This window comes from Hoplias malabaricus, chromosome 7 (assembly GCF_029633855.1).
Source record: "Hoplias malabaricus isolate fHopMal1 chromosome 7, fHopMal1.hap1, whole genome shotgun sequence".
In the NCBI taxonomy this organism is placed as follows: Eukaryota; Metazoa; Chordata; class Actinopteri; order Characiformes; family Erythrinidae; genus Hoplias; species Hoplias malabaricus.
The window spans coordinates 31,300,917-31,326,247 of NC_089806.1; the positions used below are offsets into that span (position 1 = coordinate 31,300,917).

The 25,331-nt window shown below is 39.6% G+C and overlaps 1 protein-coding gene across 2 annotated transcripts in view; it reads right to left on the minus strand.

Annotated features, from left to right (window-relative positions):
- The window catches only part of vash2 (vasohibin 2), a 52,628-nt gene that overhangs the window by 19,802 nt on the left and 7,495 nt on the right, over nucleotides 1–25,331 (minus strand). For both annotated transcript variants that reach the window (XM_066677718.1, XM_066677717.1), the window contains exons 4-6: nucleotides 25,139–25,213; nucleotides 3,013–3,394; nucleotides 629–753 (exon numbers count right to left, since the gene is read on the minus strand). In XM_066677718.1, coding sequence (XP_066533815.1) covers nucleotides 629–753; nucleotides 3,013–3,394; nucleotides 25,139–25,213 — 582 coding nt within the window. The remainder of the gene's footprint in view (nucleotides 1–628; nucleotides 754–3,012; nucleotides 3,395–25,138; nucleotides 25,214–25,331) is intronic.

Sequence of the window (25,331 nt, forward strand, 5' to 3'; positions counted from 1 at the left end):
GGTTCTCCATCATATCACGAGACGTCCTGTTAGGTTAGTGTGTTCCTAACAAATCTGCCAGAGCACATTAGCCCATGGTTTTAACATTTTACACTGTTTGTGTGCTCTTCCCTGACTGTGCACAGGATGTCCTGAGAAGGACACAGCTTACAAAATATGTCAACTTGAAATAACAGGAACAAGCACTAATAAATTAAAACCACTGAAACATAACAGGTTAAAAATGCCATATTCCAGATTTATATAATCATCTAACAACCTACAACTAAATCAGCATGGCAGAGCTCTACAATGTTAGATGCAGTGTATCACACAGAAGACTTTTTTTCAGTGGTTTATTTAAAGGTGTGAAACTTTTAGCTCACAGAAATTCCAAATTTGAAATGTGCAAGCATCTTTTCACAAATGACAAATGTTTACCTTTTTAAATAAAATAATTATTGGCAGTCATTTAACTTCTAATTACATATCCAAGGCAATAATCATCACCATATTAATGATGAATGAAATTATGTCAGCATTTAATGAAAATATATAAATGGATCTCTGGATCTCTTCTGGGGCTGGATGGCCTATCTGAAGATTGTTTGACTACATTAATATATCGTACAAAAGAATGGATACATACGATTTATCCCTTCTGTGAAGGTGCTGTCGTCTTTGGGGGCTTACACCTTGCCGTCGGCGAGGGGATAAGGACTTCCCTCTGGTCCTCTCCTTAATTGGTGACTGGGCGCTGGATGACTTCAGTATCTGCCACATAATCATGTGTTTCAATCAGACCAGATTTACCATACGACCTTTATCCTCAATAAGAGATATAGGAAGTACCAGGCCATTTTCGCACAACTCACAGTACAGAGTGAAATAATGTGTATGGACAAAAACAAAGCACTCATTCATTCATTGTCTGTAACCACTTATCTAGTTCAGGGTCACGGTGGGTTCAGAGCCTATCTTGAATCCCGCAAGGCGCAAATACACTCTGGAAGGGGCACCAGTCCTTCACAGGACTGCATGCTGTATATGATACTTTTAAAGATCTTAGGCAACAAATTTAAAAATAATTTTTAAAATAATAGCTATACATCTGTTCTTTCAACTCTTTTATTTATATAATGATCTGTCTTTCAGTTGAGTATACTAAAAAAATCCACAATTCATACTTAGAACCAGTTGATTTTTGAGTGGTAATAATGGACAATATTGTCCCACAATTCAATGGGAAACAGAAAGGGAGGCGCTCAAGTCTGGAAAATTTTAGCCCTGCCCCAAATATGTCCTACTCCACACACAGTACACAGATTGTAAACCTAATACTACTACACACTGACAGTGCACTAAAGGTTAGACATAGAGATAAATATCTTATACAGGATATAACAAGTTTTATTTTCTGACATATAATGCATTATTGTAGTGCAGAAACCATATTTTATGACCTAAAATACTGTGAAGTATGTTCATAATTTGTGTACTAGCCTGCTGAACTAAAAAAAAAAATTTTTTTTAATTTTTCAGACTCGCTTTAAAGACTTTAGGTTTGACTATGACTTGCATGAATGACTTGTGAACATTGCTGCCATCATTGCAAGTGAGTATTTTAAATTAACTTTCTTAATCTGACGACCCGTTGTACAACACTCATCTCGGTGTCTTACAATTCTAGTCAAGGATTCTGTTATTATTACAGAATCAATGAAAAAGTAATAGAAATATCACTGCAGATGGTAAGGCATGAACATAAAATACAGATAAATGAAAAAGAGAAAATAATGCTCTGAGAGTACCGACTATCATCACATCCAATGGATTCCAATCTAAAAGACTAATGGCAGAATATGTAGTTTAAAAAAGGCAAATGGTTTGCATCTATTTGACACCGTGGGGAGCAAAATCATTAAAGGTTCCCCATGCATCTTCCTTCATTAGCAGCCTTAAAATCTGAAGGAGATGAATCCATTGCCCTTAAAGGCAACTCGTTAGTCTTATGATGGACATCAATTTAATCGAATTGCCTGTCGATTCATTAAATATATATATATATATAAAATTAACCTCAATATCGCATCTTACATAGAACTACAAGAAAGAAAAAGATTCCGCTAAATAGAGGACTATACAAAACTGTATTGTCTACAGTTTGTAAAAACTAGCAACGGACAAAGGCATAAAATATTAAACCGTGGATGTCCTGATCTGATTTATATCCAGGCCGAACACACCATTATTTTACTGATCTGTATCAGATTTTATGAGCTCAATCTGATGTCAGATCCTCTGTTTCTCTAGGAGGCAAGCTCATGCTCTTTCCCTCTAGCACCGGTGTTTCTAAAATATTGCATATATATCCGCCTGTTTAACCTCGAAAGGTTTAACCCTCTACTTGGGCTGGACAATTAATTGGAAACGAATCGAAATCAACATTCAGAACGACATAATCTGATTTATATAAATTATATACGTTTTTTTTTTTTTTTTTACTTTTTTTTTTTTTATTCTGCTATGTTCCCAATGTGTGTTCATGTGCTGTCCCTTTAAAACCACACTACTACACTGTAGTCAAGTGATTCTGCCACATGGAAGCAACTCTGAGGAGAACCTAAACACTGAGGCCGACCGAGCAGCTCGTACCAAAGAAAAACACAGGGTCTGTGGTTTGGATGTGTTTTGCTTTGACTTTAATTGAGACGACACAGAACAAACAGAAGTCAAATATAAACACTGAGAAATAAACAGTTTCAGCAACCAAACCACACACCAAATATGAACAGTGACAAGAGAGGAACAAGGTTCCAGCAACATTATAACAAATATCCAAACTTTAATACTGGAGCATACTGGAGGCACTGAAATATGCGGGTCAAAAATACAAAAACAAAGTAATCATTCATTAATTGTAATCGTGGTAAAATGTACAATTAATCGTAATATTGATCTGTGCACATATCGCCCAGCACTACCCTCTAGTATCCAATCTGTGCCCAAGCTGCTTAGAAAGTGGTTTCTCACCTTCATTCTCATGTCACGGCCATGTTTCTCCAGCTCCTTACGCATGTCCTCACGGCCCTGCCTGCAGGGGTTGAGCACCAGGTACTTCCACTCAATGGGCTGGAAAACGTGGGGGTTGTGAGGCACGTATAGGCCTATTTTCACCTTTTTCATGGTGTGCTGGTAGCAGCGGTAGGAATCCTCAAAATCAAAGACCAGCTCACTGAGAGTGCGGAAGCTCAGTGCCTTGTCCATCAGGTCTGCACGGCGGCTCATACCCAGTGTACCATAGCGACCATTACAATAGACACCAAGCACCACATGGTGGAAGTAGTGGCCAGAGAACTGAGTCTTGAAGCTGATGGGAAAGCGCTCCAGTGAGGTCAGGCCATTTGTTAGGTAGCTGAATATTAAGTCAAGGAGTTTGTATTACCAAAATGGGTGGAATAAATTGCAACGTGATTTTTAGGGGAATAAAAAACATATGGACCTAAAAAACATATAGTTTGCTTTTTTATGGCTACTATGATGTCTGAGTGGGATTAAATTATGCAAAAGTTGCATAGTGCAGTGTCTGCAGTGCTGACACCAGAGTAGCACACCACCCTTCACAGATTTCAGATAAAGCATGCCCAGCCATTGTAAATAATCCTTACTATTGTGGCAAAGTATAAGAAAAATAATAAGAAAAATAGGTAGTAGGAATCTGATTGTAGTGGGTCAGCAGACACTAACTAGATGGCTTTTTCCCTTGGGTCTGGCGCTGTTTTGTCTGCCGCATCTTTCCTTTGGTCTTATATAACTGGCATCACTGTTCACTGCAGCCTGGCTGCACATGATGCGGCAGCTCTACCACAATGAATAATCCACACAGTAAGACAAAACCTGCAGATTTATTTGTCGTAAGGTTCACACTAGGGCTTTCCTGCAGCAGTGGCAAAAAAGACCATAAGCATACTGAACTTTTGACTTGTGAACTCTGCAGCCAGGATTACATGAAGCAGTAGCTACCCTTATTTGTATTCAGTGATTTGGAAAAATAGGCATATATTAAAAATAATAGTACAAATGTATAATAGCAAGAGGGTTTATATATAATTAAGTGTGTTTGAGTTTTACATTTTTTCAGGTCTTTACAAAATGGGAAATTACCTCAAGTTAGCAGTTTGAGTATCAGGAGTGGACAACAAGGAAAAATATACAGTTTATATCCAAATATTTGTGGGCAACCCCTACTAAGTGGTAGTGAAATTGCGTTATTTAACCCTTAAATGTCCTTACACCTTCTTCAATAAGATATAATGACACAATATGCTCTAACAAAAAGTTGAGAAGGAAGTTTAAGGGTTAAGGTATACCCACTGGCACAAGCATTCAACTGCACACAAACAGCATGAATAATGAAAATAGAAAAGCACAGAAAACACAGAATGTGTTCTTCTGGAGCAATTGCACACCTAGGGTCACCAAGCACAATGTCAAACTGATGCAGAGGCATATAAATTCCCCAGCATTGGCTTTGCTGCTTATCCCAAAGGTGACTGAATGAAGCTCCAACACTTCAGTATGTAATTAAACATCTGACAACAGTACATTGCACTTGTCTCAGAATTCTATAAGCTGTTAAGCCTCTATTGCTTTCAAAAGACAAACTGGATAGCATATATCAAAAATACCATATCTCATATACCAATTATTTCCATATTGGAGCATCCCTATCATCCTTAACCTACCTGATTATCTGTACACAAACAGATTGGACCCAGTCTCTTTTGATAAACCTACAAAAGTGCAAATATATGATAGGTGCATCTGACAAATTTGAATGTAAATATGCAAATATTACTAAAATTACTACTAATTATCTCATAAAATGCAAAAAAACTGCTGAAGGCTGCAGTAATAAACAAGATAACATTTCATACATCTGTTCTTAAGTGTCAGATATGGCATAGCTTGAAGATGCCTATACTTGTTGAAGTGACAATATGCTTATCTAGAAGTTGCATTTAAAGCAGCAACATTGTTGTCATTGTCAACATTCAGTCTATATGCCTTGTTTTGGTGGCCGTGAAAAAGCTGCTAAGTCTGTTGACCTAACGTGTTTAATACCTGGGCCTGGAAAGCTCTACCACATCATAGTCCTATTATCTGTTCTGCCATCATCAGCTCTGGGAGTGGCTACCACCTGCAAATATCCCCACATACATGTCTGGTCAAAACTCTGATCAACCAAGTTCTTTTATAGCACCTAAAGCCTAAAACAGAAATACACATTTAGAACAACACATATTAGAAGAGAATAGCCATCTTTGCTAATTTAAAGGCTTCTCTTATATTTTTATGAAAGGATACAACTATTTTGTTGCCCCGCCACCACCTCCCCTCACTGGAGGACTACTAAACTTTATTATTTATTTCACTGTTCACAATATAACATTGTGTCCAGTGAGGAGTTGGTAATACATATAATATTCAGATAAGCATACAAAACATGAAAGAAAAATGAAACATAGGCATACATGATCAATATGGTATAATAAAACAGATATTGATAGAAAAAAAATGATACTGGCCACTGTGTGTGAGAGAGAAAGAAAGAGAGAATGTAGGTATAAATGTGACGAAGTGGAATTCTTCTAGGTAGTGGATTGGCTATGGAGGAGTTGTATCTAATACATGATAGAAGTTCAGGAGTTACTGTAAGGCTTTTAGCAGAGGTGTTTTTTTTTGGTTGATTGATTATGAGGCTTCCTCCACTGATATATAGTCTATTAATAGATTTTTCCAGTGAGTACCCCTAATGATATTTTTTGTTTTCCAATTTGAATATGGTTTTCTTGAAAATGATTAGCGCCACAAACAAGATCCTGTTGTTTTCTGGTGTTGTACTAGTTGATGATAAATCACCTAAGAGACGCAGAGATGATGAAATGGATAAGATAGGAGGAGATATGGAGGGTTCCAGGCATCATAGATTTCAATGTATTTTTTGACCGTGTGAGCACACAGAGGTTTTTTTGTCCTAGAAACATAATAAACATATTCCCAGAAACCTTAAAGGGTCTATTTTTGTGGAGGTTAAAAAGTTTATTTTTATTTTTACCTGGTTGTACACAAGATATGTAACAAGAGGCAAGTCTCTCTCTCTGAGGCTCAGACGGCAAACATTGATGGCCCACCCATTCTTAGTCATATGATAATATCATGATAATCCAGCCACTTTTATTGGAGGATTATGACGTGTGGAAATTTTAGTCATATAAACAAATGCACATAGTTGTGTTTTCAGTGAACGTGAACTGACTACAAGACATTACATAGTGCTGGATGCATTTGTCTCCAAATAACAAGTATTACCTGTAGGAGAATAGTGCACCACACAATATGCTGTTACAGCCTTTATTCCAATTGTATTCTAATTTTCCATTTCACCTTAAATGACACAGCACTGTGGCACACACTACAGCTACTACTAATGTTTCTGAACCATTTAAGGTGGAACGCAGCCTCAAGTATATGCTATTCTACTAATCTCTCCCGCTAAATAAATAAATAGCACTGTTTACAAACAAATTATTTAGTTGGTCTCACCTGTGTTTCACACCTCATAAATAGTATGTTTGAGCCCAGGTATTGAGAAAAACAGTGTCATAACAGATTCATAGGAAAATAGAACAAAAACTAATTAAAATATCAGAAAACTGTAAACATCAGCGTGTAGCAAACACAAATTTTGTCTAGAAAGTTCAGAACACCAAAGAAAACTTCATAAATGTTCACAATGTGTTTTTTCACCATATATCAGCACCTTTGAAAATAGGTTTTTGGGAAGTCCAGGTGTAGAATTAATTAAAAAAAAAAATAATAATAATAATAATAAATAAATAAAAAAAAACACCCAGATGAATGACATACATTCTCTCACATTATTGTTGTTGGGTTTGTGTGGAATATTAGCACGTGTTAGTCTTTAGTTTTTTTAAGGTGTCCATTTATTTGGTGTGGTCATTTACTTAATGTGGAAGCCTAAATAAAATGGCAGATTTTTTAATGTGGAATTTTTTAAGGTGGTTGGCAAAATATAATAGGATATTTTTTAAGGTGATATTTTTTAATCTGACCATTTCTATGAAGTGGTCACTTACTTAAGGTGGAAGCCTATATAAAAAGGCTGATTTTATTATGGTGGAATTTTTTAATGGTAGCCTGCAAAATATATGTAAGTTAAGAGTTTGTTATCTTATTAAAGTTCCACCAAGCTGTCAGAATTGTTGATGAAGTTATATTGTTAAAGCATGGACATTTTTAATTGATTTACTAATAAAAGGTGGGATTTGCATATATTTGCATATATATATGTCTATCCATTATCTATGTGACGCTTTGGCTTTTGTCCATTTTAGTATATATTGAAGTTCATTTGCAAGGCGCCCAACATGGCGCCCTCCATGGCGAACGTGTTTGCTCGCTCTGCTCTTGAATGCCGGTGGTGTGCCGAATTCAGCACCCCCGCCGCGAGATTCATCCCCGGCATATTTAGTCCTAAGGGAGGTTAATCAGCGTTTTATGTAAAAAAGATGTAAAAAAGAAAAGGTCGCTTGTAAATAATAAAATGATATAATCTACATGCAACACTGCTTTTTCTGAAGTCAGCTTCGACTTTTTCTAAAACAAACGTGTACGTTCATTTTCTGACCACAATGAAACTCCTACATATCCTGTCGCAAATTTTATGGAATATTTAAACACTGGAAATAAATAGGAATATAGGACAAAAGCAGCGAATTGTAAATAAAATTACCACTTCATTACTGTACTTGCATGAAAATGTACACATGCTGCCACTGCCTGAACATAACTGCAATATTAATAGTTGAATTAGAAAGAAATGTACCCGATTTTAATTCTGGCTACATTTCTGTTTTTGCCATGAAACTTATACAGGTATTTTATATTGATCCTATAGGTGTACTAACAAAAACAAACCATATTTGTGTGTACAGAAAGAGTTATGATGGGGTGCTTTTCAAGGCTGTCCACCTGCCTGAAAAGGCACCCCCTCTTAATTCTGGCTGAAAAAAGTGAATTTACTGTATAGATTTTATGTAAATGACATTCAAAATCCCTATAATTGTCCATTGTTTTTAATGTTAACTCATGTTTACGGCTTTATAAAATGGTTATTTTGAATAAGTAGTCCACACAACCAATATATATCAATAAAGTGTTTGCCATACTATGTACCTATGAAATATGAAGTGATTTTACTGTATACTTTTTGAGTAAATGACAATTAATCTCCATTGTTTTTAATGATGACTCAAGTTTACTGCTTTATAAAATAGTTATTTTGAATAAGTAGTCCACACAACCAACAAATATCAGTTTAGTGTGTACCACACTATATACCTATAAAATATGAAGTGATTTTACTGTATAATTTGAGTAAATTATATTAAAATCCCCATAATTTCCCATTGTTTTTAATGATGACTCAAGTTTACTGCTTTATAAAATGGTTATTTTGAATATGTAGTCCACACAACCCACAGATATCAGTTCTGTGTCTGCCATACTATGTACCTATAAAATATGAAATGATTTTACTGTATAGTGTTTGAGCAGATGACATTCAAAATCCCCATAATTTTCCATTGTTTTTAATGATGACTCAAGTGTACTGCTTTATATGATCATTTCTAATAAGTAGTCCATATAACCAACAGATATCAGTTCAGTGTGTACCACACTATGTACCTATGAAATATGAAGTGATTTTACAGTATATTTCTTGAGTAAATTATATTCAAAATCCCCATAATTTTCCATTGTTTTTAATGATGACTCAAGTTTACTGCTTTATAATATGGTAATTTCTAATAAGTAGTCCATAAAACAGATATCAGTTCAGTGTGTACCATACTATATACCTATAAAATATGAAGTTATTTTACTGTATAGTTTTTAAGTAAATTACATTCAAATTCCCTATAATTGTCCATTGTTTTTCATGATAATTCAAATTCACTGCTTTATAATATAGTCATTTCTAATAAGCAGTCCACACAACCAACAGATATCAGTTCAGAGTGTAAAACACTATGTACCTATAAAATATGAAGTGATTTTACTGTATAGATTTTGAGTGAATGACATTCAAAATCACAATAATTCTCCATTGTTTTTAATGATGATATAAAGCAGTGGACTTGACTCATGTTAAAAAAAATGGAAAATTATGGGGAATTTGAATGTCATTTACATAAAACTATACAGTAAAATCACTTCATATTTCATAGATACATAGTATAATAAATCCTGAACTGATATTTGTTGGTTGTATGGACTGCTTCCTAGAAATTACCATATTACAAAGCATTGAACTTGACTCATGTTCAAAAACAATGGACAATTATGGGAATTTTGAATGTCATTTACAGAAAAAACTATACAGTAAAATCACTTCACAATTTATAGGTACATAATGTGGTACATACTGAACTGATATCTGTTGGTTTTATGGACTACCTATTAGACATGACCATATTATAAAGCACTGAACTTGACTCATGTTCAAAAACAATGGACAATTATGGGAATTTTGAATGTCATTTACAGAAAAAACTATACAGTAAAATCACTTCATATTTCATAGGTACATAGTGTGGTACACACTGAACTGATATCTGTTGGTTGTATGGACTACTTAATAGAAATGACCATATAAAGCAGTACACTTGAGTCATCATTAAAAACAATGGAAAATTATGGGGATTTTGAATGTCATCTGCTCAAAAACTATACTGTAAAATCACTTCATATTTTATAGGTACATAGTATGGCAGACACAGAACTGATATCTGTGGGTTGTGTGGACTACTTATTAGAAATGATCATTTTATACAGCAGTGAACTTGAGTCATCATTAAAAACAATGGAGAATTATTGCGATTTTGAATGTCATTTACTGAAAAACTATACAGTAAAATCACTTCATATTTCATATACACATAGTATAGTAAACACAGAACTGATATCTTTTGGTTGTATGGTCTACTTATTAGAAATTACCATTTTATAAAACATCAAACTTGAGTCATCATTACAAACAATGGGAAATTATGGGGAATTTTAATATCATTTACTCAAAAAAATATACAGTAAAATCACTTCATATTTTATAGGTACATATTGGGGTACACACTGAACTGACATCTGTTGATTGTATGGACTACTTAATAGAAATGACCATATTATAAAGCAGTGAACTTGACTCATGTTAAAAAACAATGGACAATTATGGGGACTTTGAATGTCATTTACATACAAACTACACAGTAAAATCACTTCATATGTCATAGGTACATAGTATGGCAAACACTGAATTGATATATGTTGGTTGTGTGGACTACTTATTCAAAATAACCATTTGATAAAGTAGTAAACTTGAGTTAACATTAAAAACAATGGACAATTATAGGGATTTTGAATGTCATTTACATAAAAACTATGCAGTAAAATCACTTCATACTTCATAGATTCATAGTGTAGTAAACCCTCAACTGATACCCATAAACTCAGGTCTTCACGTTCATTGAGTATTACCGGTTTGTCACTAGTATACGCGCACTAAAATTTGACGTGCGGCTAGTTTAACCGTGTTTTCTCAAACGGCGGCTGGCTTAACCGCAGTCATCTCGCGGCGGGGGTGCTGAATTTGGCACAACACCGGCTTTTTCTTCTTTTTTGGACCCTTTACGCTCTTTCTAAAGTGCACAAAGGCCATGCACTGCTAACATATGACAGACAAACGCTGCTGGACATTGCATCTTATAATCGGTTTCGTTTTACCGGTATTATTCCACCGGAGCTACAACACACTGTTCGCTCCCACAGCCGCGACCACCGCGATCACAGCCGCCATCACTGCCACCACCACTACTGCCAGGAAAACCCCGAGACACCGATCTCGAATGCGTATGCTGACACCAGGTGAGCGCTTCGAAGAAGGCGACGTAAGCGAGGCAAGAGAGGAGGGTTACATGCGAGGCTAAAAGCTCGCGCCAGCCGACCACCGATGCCCAGCCTCCTCCTAGCTAACGTGCGTTCTTTGGACAACAAGCTGGACGAGTTGAGAGCAAGGATTACAACACAGCGGGAAATGAGAATGCTGCGCTCTAATTTTCACCTAGACCTGGCTTACAGACAAGGTGCCGAACAGGGCCATTCAGCTTGAGACTCACTCCGTGCACCGGGAGATCGGACGGCAGCCTCCGGTAAGGCTAAAGAGGGAGGTGTGTGTGTTTATAAACAATACATGGTGTGGAGACGTACGGACTGTTTATAGACACTATTCTCCAGACGTGGAATTCCTAGTTTTAAAATGCCGTCCCTACCATCTACCACGGGAATTCAACGCTGTGTTTCTAGCCGCTGTTTACATGCCCCCGCGGGCTAACTCTATGGCAGCGCTCGGCAAACTCCACGACGTCATCAGCAGGTTAGAGACGGGTCATCCTGATACCGTCTTTATCACAGCTGGTGACTTCAACCAGTGCAGCTTATGGACTGTATTCCCCAAATATTGGCAACATGTGGACATTCCCACCCGTGACAAGAACACCCTGGATCATGTATACAGCATCTTGCGCGGTGCATACAGGGCTGTACCCCGCCCCCACTTTGGACACTCAGACCACATCTCCTTATTCCTGTACCCGGCCTACAGGCAAAGACTTAAACAAACAAACCCAGTAACCAAAGCAGTTAAACTATGGATGCCAGAGAATGAGGACATCCTGCAGGACTGTTTTGCTACAACAGATTGGGATGTGCTTAAAGCTGCAGCCACTATGGAGGACTATAGTGTCAATATACAGGACTATGCCGAGCACATGTCTGGTTACATCAGCACTTGTGTGGACAACAACATGCCCACCATACAGGTGAAGAGGTTCCCCAACTACAAGCCCTGGATCAACAGTCAGGTACGACACATGCTGCGGGCTCGCTCTCTGGCATTTACATCAGGCAATGAATACAAAGCTGTGAAGTACAGACTGAGGAAAGCCATTACAGCAGCCAAGAGGCAGTACAGGGAGAAACTGGACAGCTTCTATTCCACTGCTGACTCCAGGCAGATATGGCAAGGCCTGCAGCATATCGCAGGCTACAGGACCACCACCCACAGCATCAGCTCCACAGACAGCCTACCGGATGACCTCAACATCTTCTACACTCGCTTCGAGACCTCCAGCAGCAGCACTGAGAGGTATGCACACACCCAGTTCTTACAAGCCCTCTCCTCCCCACCTTCAGTCTCATCAGGCCAGGTATGCAGAGCTCTGAGAAGGATTAACATTCGCAAAGCGGCAGGACCAGACAACATTCCGGGACCAGTCCTCAGAGCATGTGCCAACGAGTTAGCTGATGTTCTCACCTCCATTTTCAAAACCACAACTATCATCCCCCACCACAAGAACACCCCCCCCCCCCCGGATGACTATAGGCCAGTGGCACTCACTCCGATCATTATGCAGTGCTTTGAGAGAGTGGTGCTGACCCACATCCAGCGCAGTATACCGGATACCCTGGACCCCCTGCAGTACGCCTACCGTGCCAACAGATCCACCTCGGATTGCATCGCTGCTGCCCTCCACTATTCTCTGTCTCACCTGGAAAATAAAGACTCCTATGTCAGGATGCTCTTTGTGGACTATAGTTCCGCCTTTAACACGGTCATCCCTCACAAATTTACCCACAAACTGTCCACACTTCAGCCAGTATTACCACCTACACTGGGGTTCCACAGGGATGTGTCCTCAGCCCCATCCTCTACACCATGTTCACCCATGACTGTGTCGCCTATCACAAGGACAACATCATCCTCAAGTTCGCAGATGACACTGCAGTGATAGGACGCATCACTGATGGAGATGAAGAGGCCTACAGGAGGGAGGTGACCGGGCTGGTAGCATGGTGTGAGGACAACAACCTCACCCTCAACACAGACAAGACTAAGGAGCTGATAGTGGATATGAGGAAAAAGAAAAGACCTCATCAGCCACTGTTCATTAGGGAGCTTGAAGTAGAGAGGGTGAGCAGCTTTAAATACCTGGGCGTCCACATCAGTGAAGACTTCGCATGGACATTGAACACCATGCAGCTGGTCAAAAAGGCTCAGCAGCGGTTGTATTTCCTGAGGAGGCTGAGAAAATTTGGGATGCCAACCAGAATCTTTTTTATAGCTGTGTTATCGAGAGCCTCCTGACCAGCTGTATCACCGTGTGGTATGGCAGCACGACTGTGATGGACCAAAAACGCTTGCAGAGAGTGGTGAAGACTGCTGAGAAGATCACCAGGACTCCACTACCCTCTCTGCAAAGCATCTACCACCAGAGAGTCCGCAGGAGAGCTGCCTCCATACTTAAAGACCCCATCCACCCCCAGCATGGACTGTTCACACTTCTGCCCTCAGGCCAGAGGTACAGAAGTGTCAAATGCAAGACCACTAGGTTAAATAACTCTTTCTTCCCCACTGTCATCAGACTCCTGAACCTACCTCAGAAATAACTCTGCACTTTACTATCAACATGTTTACATGCCTCTGTCATTTACTGTCACACAAACGATTGTTTCTACTTATTGCTGTTTTTGATTATAGCACTCGTTCAATTTACTGTTCACCCACGTATATAATCTCAGTGAACTTTGCACTTTATTAATTATCTAGTTATTCATTGTATTTTCTCTTCCATTTGGCATTCTTGGTGAGGAGCAAAAGAAAGAATTTCATTGTACATGGAACCTGTTCCTTACTGTGCAAATGACAAACTCTTGGAACTTGAAGAAAATAATGGTGATAAATTGGTGCTTCTAGGCCACAAATTATGTAACGTAGTGAGTTTGATTCTGGCCGGTTTATTTTTTCAATAAAACCCAGTTATATTAGTATCCAGTGATCTAAACCAGGTTGGTGAGGGCTGTATGGGAATCATTGAAAAGAGGTAGTTTAGTTTTGGTAATACTGCCATTTTAATTGAGGCTCCTTTCAAGAAGGGAGAGTGGGAGGTTTGCCCAGCGATAAGTGGACTAAAGTTAAAGTCAATAAGTCATCCCTTATTGTTTCGATAAGTTGACTAAAGTTAAATTTGGATAATACTGACAACTGTAGGGAAACTTTAATAACCAGATTTGTGATTTGATTAGTGCTCAGGAATAGGTAGTGTATCATAAAATTTGTTCATATTTAAAGGTAGGATTGTGGACTTTTTGAGTAACTTTCGATAGTTTTAATGGCTTCTGTTATTGACAATGGTTCTTTTAAGAAAAGAAGAATATAATCTGTGTATAGAATAATTTTATGTTCCATATTACATGTCTGTATTCCATTTATATTTATGTTTTGACGTATTACTTCTGCTGTTCTTTTTTCAAGATTGGTGGTGACCATAGCGGCCACTTTGAAGTCGGACATTTTTTATCCAAATTTTGTTTTTTGAAATGGGAAGAGGGTCATGTGACACAAACTTATTGGGAATTTCACAAGAAAAACAATGGTATGCTTGGTTTTAACTTTATTCTTTCATGAGTTATTTACAAGTTTCTGACCACTTATAAAATGTGTTTAAAGTGTTGCCCATTGTGTTGGATTGTCAATGCAACCCTCTTCTCCCACTCTTCACACACTGATAGCAACGCCGCAGGATAAATGCTAGCACAGGCTTCCAGTATCCATAGTTTCAGGTGCTGCACATCTCGTATCTTCACAGCATAGACAATTGCCTTCAGATGACCCCAAAGATAAAAGTCTAAGGGGGTCAGATCAGGAGACCTTAGGGGCCATTCAACTGGCCCACGTCGACCAATACACAGGACAAAAGATAGTGGGGCCCTTCTTCATCAATGGAAACCTCAAGGCCACTGGATATGTGAAATTGCTACATGATGATGTTTTCCTCTTAATGCACTGAAGCTGGCACGTTCCCTGAGTTTTTCCCGCAAGATGGTGCACCACCACATTATGGTTGTCAGGTCCGAGCATTCCTAGTTGAACAGTTTCCTGGAAAGTGGATTGGTCGTCGTGGGCCAGTTGATCTGGACAGTTTATCTCCTGGTCTGACCCCCTTAGACTTTTATCTTTGGGGTCATCTGAAGGCAGTAGTGCTGCACATCTCGTATCTTCACAGCATAGACAATCTGTGAAGATACGAGATGTGCAGCACCTGAAACTATGAATACTGGAAGCCTGTGCTAGCATTTCTCCTGCTGTGTTGCTATCAGTGTGTGAAGAGTGGGATGTGGGAGAAGAGGGTTGCATTGACAATCCAACACAATGGGCAGCACTTTGAACACATTTTATAAGTGGTCAGAAACTTGTAAATAACTCATGAAAAAATAAAGTTATGTTAAAACCAAGCACACCAATTTTTTCCTGTGAAATTCCCAATAAGTTGATGTGTCACATGACCCTCTTCCCATTGAAAAAACAAAAGTTGGATCCAAAATGGCCAGCTTCAAAACGGTCATGGCCATGATCACCACCCATCTTGAAAAGTTTTCCCCCTTCCCATATTCTAATGTGCCACAAACAGGAGGTTAATATATATACACACACAATGGAACCTCTACTAATGAACTTTCCAAGGTACGAACCGGGCATTTGAATATTTTTTTGCCTACACCAACGAACCATGACTCTAGAAACGAACCCAAGCCTCCACCTAGTGTAAATAGCAGACATCGAAATTCGTGCTAAGTTAAGCCATATCTACGCTTCGTCTCCCCACATTCACCCACCTACTCTGCGTTATTCCACCCACTCCCCACCTCCCGTCATATAGTCAGTGCCTGTGTTAGTCCTCCACCCAGTCGTCACGTCTTCGATATGTAACCACATAAAACTTTATTTCTTTTTTATTACTGTTACCACTGTATTTCTTTTTTATTTTTAGTAATGCTATATGTATTTTTTTTACTAGTTTGAGAGTTTTGTAAACATATATCAGTGCAAAAAGGGTGACTTTTGGGGGGGGCTGGAACGCATTAATTGCTTTTCCATTATTTTAAATGAGGAAAATTGACTCGAGAAACAAACTTTTCCACTTACGAACCGGGTCACGGAACGGATCAAGTTCGTAGGTAGAGGTTCCACTGTGTGTGTGTGTGTGTGTGTGTGTGTGTGTGTGTGTGTGTATATATATATATATATATATATATATATATATATATATATATATATATATATATATATATATATATATATATATATATCTCCTCCATCCAATTATATGGTCTGAGCATGGCCAGCTTAAGATCATGTGCAGTTGCTCCAGAATGTCTAAATAAGCAATAATACACACTGAACTGGTGTTAATAAAGTTTACACATATTTTGAACAAAAATCTTTTTGGGCTATTTGTGCTTTTTTATGTTTGCAAGATTTTAAAAGTTGGTGAATTTTCAGCTTTTGAGAAACAAAGTAACCCAAATTAAATATTAATTCTCAGAAAACTATAAAACCTTACTGCAGATTTCAGATGTCCCATTTTAATATTCTACAAAGTGTCTTCTTTTCTATTTCTTGTTTTTAGTAACAGCTTGATAACAGCTACACATACTTTTAGATTTATAGCTTTGAATTTCCCTCACAGTGGAGAGCATCATTTTTTTTTTTAGGTTTGAAGCAAGATTGATGCTTGATTTTCTGAAGCTATTTTCTTTAGCTTTCTAAATGTACTTTCTAATATGAATTTAGTCACTTCATGTTAAGGTAAACAACACATTATCAATGTCAAAAAAGATTCTATTCTAGTGGTTAATTAATTAAATTTTGCAAAAGACACCACTGTTACACACACACACACACACACACACACACACACACATATATATATATATATATATGCAAATAACTATTAATGACTTTTATTCATTTTAAACCTTTATACTTGTGGTCTTATACTGAAGTGGTACCCACTTATTTTATTTACTGTTAAAGTCTAAAAACACTATCCGATTTAAAATGTCTGAAAAAAATACAAAGGATTAAAGCAATCACCAAAACAGCTGCAGCACAGAAATTTTACATAACAGCAATATTTCACAAATCCAGGATTTCCAATAACTTATAACAGTTCCAATCCCAAAAGCTCTCCAAAAAGTGAAGCATGTTTTTTATAATGGTCACAATTCTAAATGAAATGATTCTGTTATATTCCATGTTTTGAAGTCTCATGACAACAGAGAGGATTCCTTAAGTCACATATTTTCTATAATAAAGGTTACTCGCTTGCTGCTCTTTAAAAGTCTCATGAAAACTAATGACCTATTTACAACAAGGCCTGTATATACGTGCACATGCACCATATATAGATCACACTGGCAATCTGCCTCCTGTCTTCTTCTGCTAATGATGCATGGACTGCCATGACCCTCTTGTGATGTTTGTGCCTCTGCAACAAGCTGCAGAGATTCCACTAAAGTTCTCACGACATAAAACAGCTTGGGCTCCACAATATATTGCTAATAATGATTACAAAAATATCTTCACTGGTGATTGAAATGAACATAAATTTAACTTAGTAGTTACAGTGCAACACAACCACATGGTGGTGGGAAGAAGGGTGGGGAGAAGGGGCATGGGGGTTATAGCTGTCCAGCTGACACATAGTGGCCTAAATTTAATTTGCACTTGATTCATCCCTTTTGGTAGTTCTTTTAAATGAAGATTATACAAGTTGTGTGCCCACAAAGGGTGTACCTTTTAAGTGACTGAATTCACTAATAATAAGATATTGTTGATGCTGTCTTTGCATAATTTTGCATACACACTTCTATTATTTAGAATTTTACTAACAATTCTATAGTTTAGGATGAGAATGAATAAATAAATGCACAACAATAAATAAATATGGCAAATGAATGCGAACAACAGAAGGGAAAGTTACATTATATTAGCTCTACAGCAATATTCAATAATCAATGATCAGCCAAAAAAAATGTAGTCTGATATATTATCGCGATGCATGTATTTTGGTCTATATCCGTGGTTCTCAAACTGTGGCATACGTACCACTAGTGGTACACGAAGCAGCAAGTGGTGCTACGCCAGGTGACCTCGTAAAAACTACTACTTAACTAAAAAAATCAATTAATAACTGAAAATCTTAAACTGAAAAATGTTCATGTGTAAACTACATAATGTTTCATGGTTTTCATAATTAAGCTTAGTTTGTGTTAAAAAAAATATAGCATGGGCTACAAAGAAACAGTTTTCAGTACTACTGTAAGAGAAGAACTGGTGCAGCATTCCCCCACGTCTTATTTCCAGGGAGGAATGCCATCTCCCAGTATTTTGCAAAATCCATGTAAAGAAAGCCCAGTTTCTGCTTCATACTAAATGTAAGCAAAGGATAGAGACAGACGTGAATATTATTGCAAAAACGGCAAAGTGGAAATGAGAAAAACAAACAGAGATCAACCCCGTAAAAATACTCCTAAGCCGAGAAGGACTAAATATAGAGGTATAAACAGACAGATCACTTAACTGAAGGAAAACAACATGGCCGATCTTCACATCATTACAGTCCTAAAAGACTGTTTAACAGCCCGCAGCACCTTCACCTACTGATACATGTGCTCAGAGGCGCTGTGGGCACCTGCTTCAAGCGCCGTGCTTTTTTCCACCTATAATTAGAATAAATAAATTTTAAATTAAATCTCTCTTCAGGTTTTTATTTCTTTCAAAATGCTTATTTCCCCAAAATTCTATATGCTCTCATAAATGTATAATCGTGTTTAAAACGTTCAGTTTTGCTAATATGGACCACACATGTAAAGGTTGAAAGGGGGAGGAGTTCAGGGCGGCTTATGAATGCATATGAAGCCGGACTCCCAAAAATGTACAGGAATGCTGGTCATTAAGTGCTACAGAATGGACAGGTTCAGGTTCTCTGGTCATGGGTTTGATTGGTGTCCTGGATTGTGTGTAGGTAAATGAAAGGGGTTTGTGAGTCTATATATTAACTACTTTTAATAAACTGGTCCATGACTGAGTGTCATGTGAGACTGTAGAGAAATAGCATTAGGTTTAGTAAGTTGAATGTCCTTTATTGATTATGATGACAGAAATTCTAGCGTGATTGGTAATTTGAGTATTTGAATGTCGCAGCGGCAAAGGGGAAATGCGATAGAGTCAGAGTTGGTCTTAAGATGGCCAAGATCATCATGTCGGCAGAAATCAAATTGATCAACTACTAATAGTATTTTAAAGTATTACCAGCTAAATGTCATTAAGCTACAGTGTAACAATAATAGTGACATTAATCTGGGGCCAGCATGATAGTGCATCAGACTGGATGCATTGGACAGAGTGTTGCTAAGTCCAGTGTAATTAATGGTGGTTGGGTAATGGTGAGGGGTCTGAGGCTGGCAACAATAGGTGGAAAGTGGATTGGTAACAGCGGGGCAGCATTAATATAGTGAGATGTCCTTCGTTGGCAGGTGTGCCCTGGTGGTGCCTTTCCAATGGCATAGAGGGAATTGAGAACGGAAGGGTGATCTAGAGGGATGACAGATGAGACCAAATAAGAAGCCCAAAAAGGGTCAGCACCACAGGAATGGCGCGATAGAGAGAAGGCAGTTTGTCACGCAGGAGAAAACTCTGAAAGAGACAAAATCCAAAGGTGCTAAGGAGCTCAAGCAAAGGGGGCCAGGTAGAAAGTTGACTCAAAGATAGCGAAAATGCCTAGATGGTGAAGAAAAGCAGGTGCCAGAGAAGAGACAGCATGTAAGAAGGTGAATTGAATTTGAGGTGGCATCAAGTGCCTGAGTGCTGGTCCAAGATAACACCTGAGGAGAGAGCATAACTGGAACTTAGGGGCTAGGAGCATCATGGTTGTGAAGATAAGAGGACAGGTTGAAGGCCCATAGCGCCTGGAGGAATCAATGCGAATGGTACCATAGGAGGCATGCTGAGGTGCAGGTGCTAGCAGAGAGAGTTACTGCAGGGTAGAGGGGCTGGTCGAAGGCAACACCTGAGAAGAGAGCATAAGCTGGAACTTAGGGGATCGGAGCAGCATGCTTGCGAAGAGGAGAGATCAGGTTGAAAGCCCGCAGCTGCTGGAGAAATCAATGCAAACAGTACCATAAGAGGCAGGGTGAGGTGCATTCACTAGGAGAAGCTTAGCTGCAAGCAGAGAGGCAGAAAGTAAGATCCAGCAGGAGCAAGTGCATGCCGTACAGTGGACGCAGGGCACTGTATGTCTGTGAGGGGAAGGCATAGAATGCAAGCTGTGAAGTTGGAGGCAGGTGGTGCAGCCGCAAAGCTATGGGTTTGGGATGAAGGTTTTGGCATGATAGAGGATGCGCTGTAAAGGAAGAGACAGCCGAAAAGGAGAGAGGATTAGGACATGGCCTGTAACAGCACCCGAGAAGACGATGAGATGGAAAGTCAGAGACCGGAAGTAGTGCAGCAGCAATAAGTGGGGGGGTGAAGGTCCACCAAAGCACCTGAAAACAGAGCAGAAGCTAGAAGCTGTAGAGTGTGAGGAGCAAAGCAGCACAAAGGAAGGTACGGTACAATAGTCCACAGCAGCATCTGAAAAGAGTACAAACTGGAGGCCGGAGGGTGGGAGGAGCACAGCAGCAGAGGAGTCAGGATGAGGTTCCGCAACAGCACCTGAATAGAAAAGTGAGAATTGTAAAGATAGAGGCAAGGTATGGCACAGCCACAAATAGAAGGGGTTGGGATGAGCGTCCACGAAGTACACAAGCTGCTGATGTAGAGGCTGGGAGCGAATCTAGGATGAGGAAGCTGTGCAGCAAGACTGCCTAGAGGGCCGGGCAGGAGGCAGGCCCGCAACAGCAACATGTAGAGGGGGTGCGAGCTGGAAAGTATGATGCATAGAGCAGCAGCTGCCGTGGGGTAGAGGGTGGGATGAAGAAAGGTGCGTTGGGGGGATAAAATGAAAATGAATGGATGAACGCTAGACAGGAAACAGGCCCACCGCAGCACCTATTGAGGGGTGCAGGCTAGGAGGTCTGAGGCATGCAGTAGCGGCTGCAATGGAGGAAAAGGTGGGATGATAAAGTGAGGGGTGGGATGATGCGTAGGGTAGACCTACGTAGAGTATACCATAGAGTAGACGGCGTCGACCGCCCAGAACGCTGGACAGGAGACAGGCCCACCGCAGCACCTATAGAGGGGTGCGGGCTAGAAGATCTGAGGCATGCAGCTGTGGCTACAACGGGGCAAGAGGTGGGATGATGAAGGGAGGGGTGGGATGATGCGTAGAGTAGACGTACGTAAAGTAGACGGCATCGAGTGCCCAGAGCGCTCGACAGGAGACAGGCCCGCCGCAGCACCTATAGAGGGGTGTGACTAGAAGATCTGTGGCATGCAGCTGCAACAGGGGAAGAGGTGGGATGATGCGTAGAGACAGATGTAGAGGAAGAGAAAGGGAGGGGTGGGATGATGCTTAGAGAGGATAAGAGAGAACGGAACGAGCAAGGAGGGCTGTGTCTAAATGGGTGCAATGCTCCAGTATTCAGAGGGAAGGCTTAAACATGTTGCCTGCTTTCTTTTCTAACATTTCAAATAGGACCATCTTGGCAAGCAGTGTGGGTGAACTAGTGCCCTGGTGATGTGCATGAATATTGCAGATTCCAAGCCATAATCCAATGCAGCTCAGGTAATTATATTATTATGAAAACAGCCCTCTAAGGCACCGACCTGTGAGACAGCAAAGACTATAAGACATTGAGAATAATGTCTCCAGCTTAGTCACAACCAGGAAGGGTAACAGGAAGACGAATAATGCTCCAGCAGGGGGCGTTGAGTCGGGGGAGAGAGGAGGTTGTGACATCTTCGCATTGCTACGCAGGGGGCTCCGTACACCAGCAAACGCGTTTCTCTCTTTAGCTGAGTGAGCAAAGGGAATGCCATTGTTTCAGAGCACGTTACTGGAACGCCAAGGCTGTTCTGCCAGAGAGGAGAAAATGGGAGGCTCAAGGCGCAGTAGAGCTTGTAGCTATGGAGTAGCAGCCATACCAACAGTAGATTTGCGTTCCCCAAACACGAGGCAGTCCCGTAGCAGCGTAGCTGGAGACGAAGGTAAGGGGAGGCTCAAAGCCGTGCGCCAGCATCTGAGGCAGATGCGGGGGGTCACTCAGGCGGCTGGTTGCAGCAGGAGGAGAAGCAGGAGAGCAGAGCACCAATCTGAAGTGGGTAAGACTGCAGAGCACAGAACAGTCGAAGCGGTTGCAGGTGTGACAGCGGCCATACGTAACTTCAGATACCGGGCAGTCCCATATTATGTTATTAATATCAATTAAGATTAATTATTTATATTCGCTCTATAATTTTTAGTAATTATTTTAGAACAACGTTGTGTAATGCATGCAAATTACAAATATTCAAGCAAGATATAGGATTGATAGGTGGTACTTGGAGGCTTTGATTAGATAATAGGTGGTACATGGTCTAAAAAGTTTGAGAACCACTGGTCTATATAATTCAGTCCTACCACCATCTGAGACAGCTGCACTAGCAGGTTCACAGCATATAAACCTACTGGCCAAGTTTGATTATCTAATCAACACTTACAGCTTCTAAAAGGGCTCGAGCTTCCACTGATGCCAAATGGGTTGGGCCCCATCCACTGCACAGTAAACCCAGCTATGCCTTCCTATAATTGCTGACTCTGTCATCCAGACTTTTAGTTTCCTAGCAACAGCTGAGCCTGAGAAGCCTGAGACTGATATGAACGGGCAGTGGGTCCATGAATAAAACGGATCTTGGTGATTTCAGGCCTACCACTTTTGCAAAAACAAACCAGCCTGTAGGGATGGCCCTATATCGTAGGTTGAAAAACTGTCTCACAAAGCTTATCTGAGTATGAACAAACTGACATTTAATCATTTGAATGACACTAATGTTATTAAAATCTGAAGACACCCAAATAAAATTTTTAAAAGCAGAGTTTTGTATTGTGACTCGTCAAAGGGTCCTGTCAGGTATTTTTAGGGGCTGAATAGCAATTATTAACGTAAGCTAGCACTCCTCTCATAATTGCTTAGTAACAGGAGACGCTGGGAGATAGTAGTGCCCTCAAGAAACATGATTGTAAGAACATGATTGTAATGTTCAGATAATATTTAGTGTACACAGTGATGCGCTTAAAGAAAAAAAAAAGGATGGTGGGTGGTCTAGTGAATGCCCATGATAAACATTAAATGTCACGTTGCTATGAGTGACAATTATATAATTAGTTATATTAAATTTTTAACCTTTCATTGTCTGTATCTGCTTATCCAAGTCAGGGTCCTGGTGGGTCCACACTCTATGGACACTTTTGAGTAGCCAATCCACCTACCAATGTGTGTTTTTGGGAGGAAAACGGAGCACTGGAGGAAACCCACAGAGAGAACATACCACAGACTCCTCACCCAGAGCAGGGCTTGAATCCTCAACCCCAGGACCCTGGAACTGTGTGGCAGCAACATTACCTATCTAAAGATTTGCTACAGAAATATTTTTTACTACTGTATAGGAAAACTATGCAGTATTTTTAAACTCATCGTTTCAAAATCATTGTGATATTTTACTGACCTGTAATAGGGGGAATATAGCCTCTGCTGTAGCTACTCTGGGCTCACAACTGCAGCAAATACACTATGTAAATGTTGGAGGAATGTAGGAAAACACCCCTTCTACACACTTTCCCTTGATATCAGGACAGTGTTGCAAAGTGAATTACACTCTGCAACTGTAGGGGGAGCTCAAGAGAAAAAAATGACACATTTTACCTAGTGTTCCTTAAATCTAATTAATAAAAACACAAAACACTAAATTTTATTCAAGATTTAACATAAAGAATGACTAAGTACAGGGTGGGCCCTTTATATGGATACACTTTAATAAAATTGGAATGGTTAGTGATATTAACTTCCTGTTTGTGGCACATTAGTATATGGGAGGGGGAAAACTTTTCAAGAAGGGTGGTGACCATGGTGGCTATTTTGATGTCGGCCATTTTGGATCCAACTTGTTTTTTCAGTGGGAAGAGGGTCATGTGACATATCAAACCTATAGGGAATTTCACAAGAAAAACAACGTAACTTTATTCTTTCATGAGTTATTTACAAGTTTCTGACCACTTATAAAATGTTTTCAAAGTGCTGCCCATTGTGTTGGATTGTCAATGCAACCCTCTTCACCCACTCTTCACACACTGATAGCAACACTGCAGGAGAAATGTTAGCACAGGCTTCCAGTATCCGTAGTTTCAGGTGCTGCATGTCTTGACTGGAATGGTGTAGTATAAGATAAGATAGTGGGGCCATTCTTTATCAATGGAAACCTCAAGGCCACTGGATATGCAAAATTGCTACATGATGATGTGTTTTCCTCTTTATGCACTGAAGCTGACGCGTTCCCTGAATTTTTCCAGCAAGATGGTGCACCACCACATGGTGTCAGGTCCGAGCATTCGTAGATGAACAGTTTCCTGGAAAGTGGATTGGTTGTTGTGGGCCAGTTGAATGGCCCCCAAGGTCTCCTGATCTGACCCCCTTAGACTTTTATCTTTGGGGTCATCTGAAGGCAATTGTCTATGCTGTGAAGATGCGAGGTGTGCAACACCTGAAACTACGGATACTGGGAGCCTGTGCTAGCATTTCTCCTGCGGTGTTGCTATCAGTGTGTGAAGAGTGGGAGAAGAAGGTTGCATTGACAATCCAATACAATGGGCAGCACTTTGAACACATAAGTTAAAAGTGGTCAGAAACTTGCAAATAATTCATGAAAGAATAAAGTTACGTTAAAACCAAAATCTTTTTCTTGTGAAATTCCCAATGAGTTTGATGTGTCACATGACCCTCTTCCCACTGAAAAACAAAAAACAAAAGTTGGATCCAAAATGGCCGCCATGGTCACCACCCATATACACCCATAACCCAAAAGTTTTCCCCCTCCCATATACTAATGTGCCACAAACAGGAAGTTAATATCACCAACCATTCCCATTTTATTAAGGTGTATCCATATAAATGGCCCACCCTGTACACTATCGTTCACTTACCTTGTGAAAATAAAATAATTTAAAAAAGTAAAACTTTCCAAAGATAACTGCTTTAAGGATACATCCCAAGGATAACTGCTTCAAGGCATTTAATGGGAAGTGATTCCCTTATCATTTCTCTGGCAGTCTCCATTAACCTGAAAGAAAGACATGGAGAGAGAGATTAGAGTATCAGCCTTCCTAGAGCACTGATCTCCACAAAATCTTCTTTTTATGTAATTGAGCTCCTGACCAACACTTAAAGACAGCTGTGAT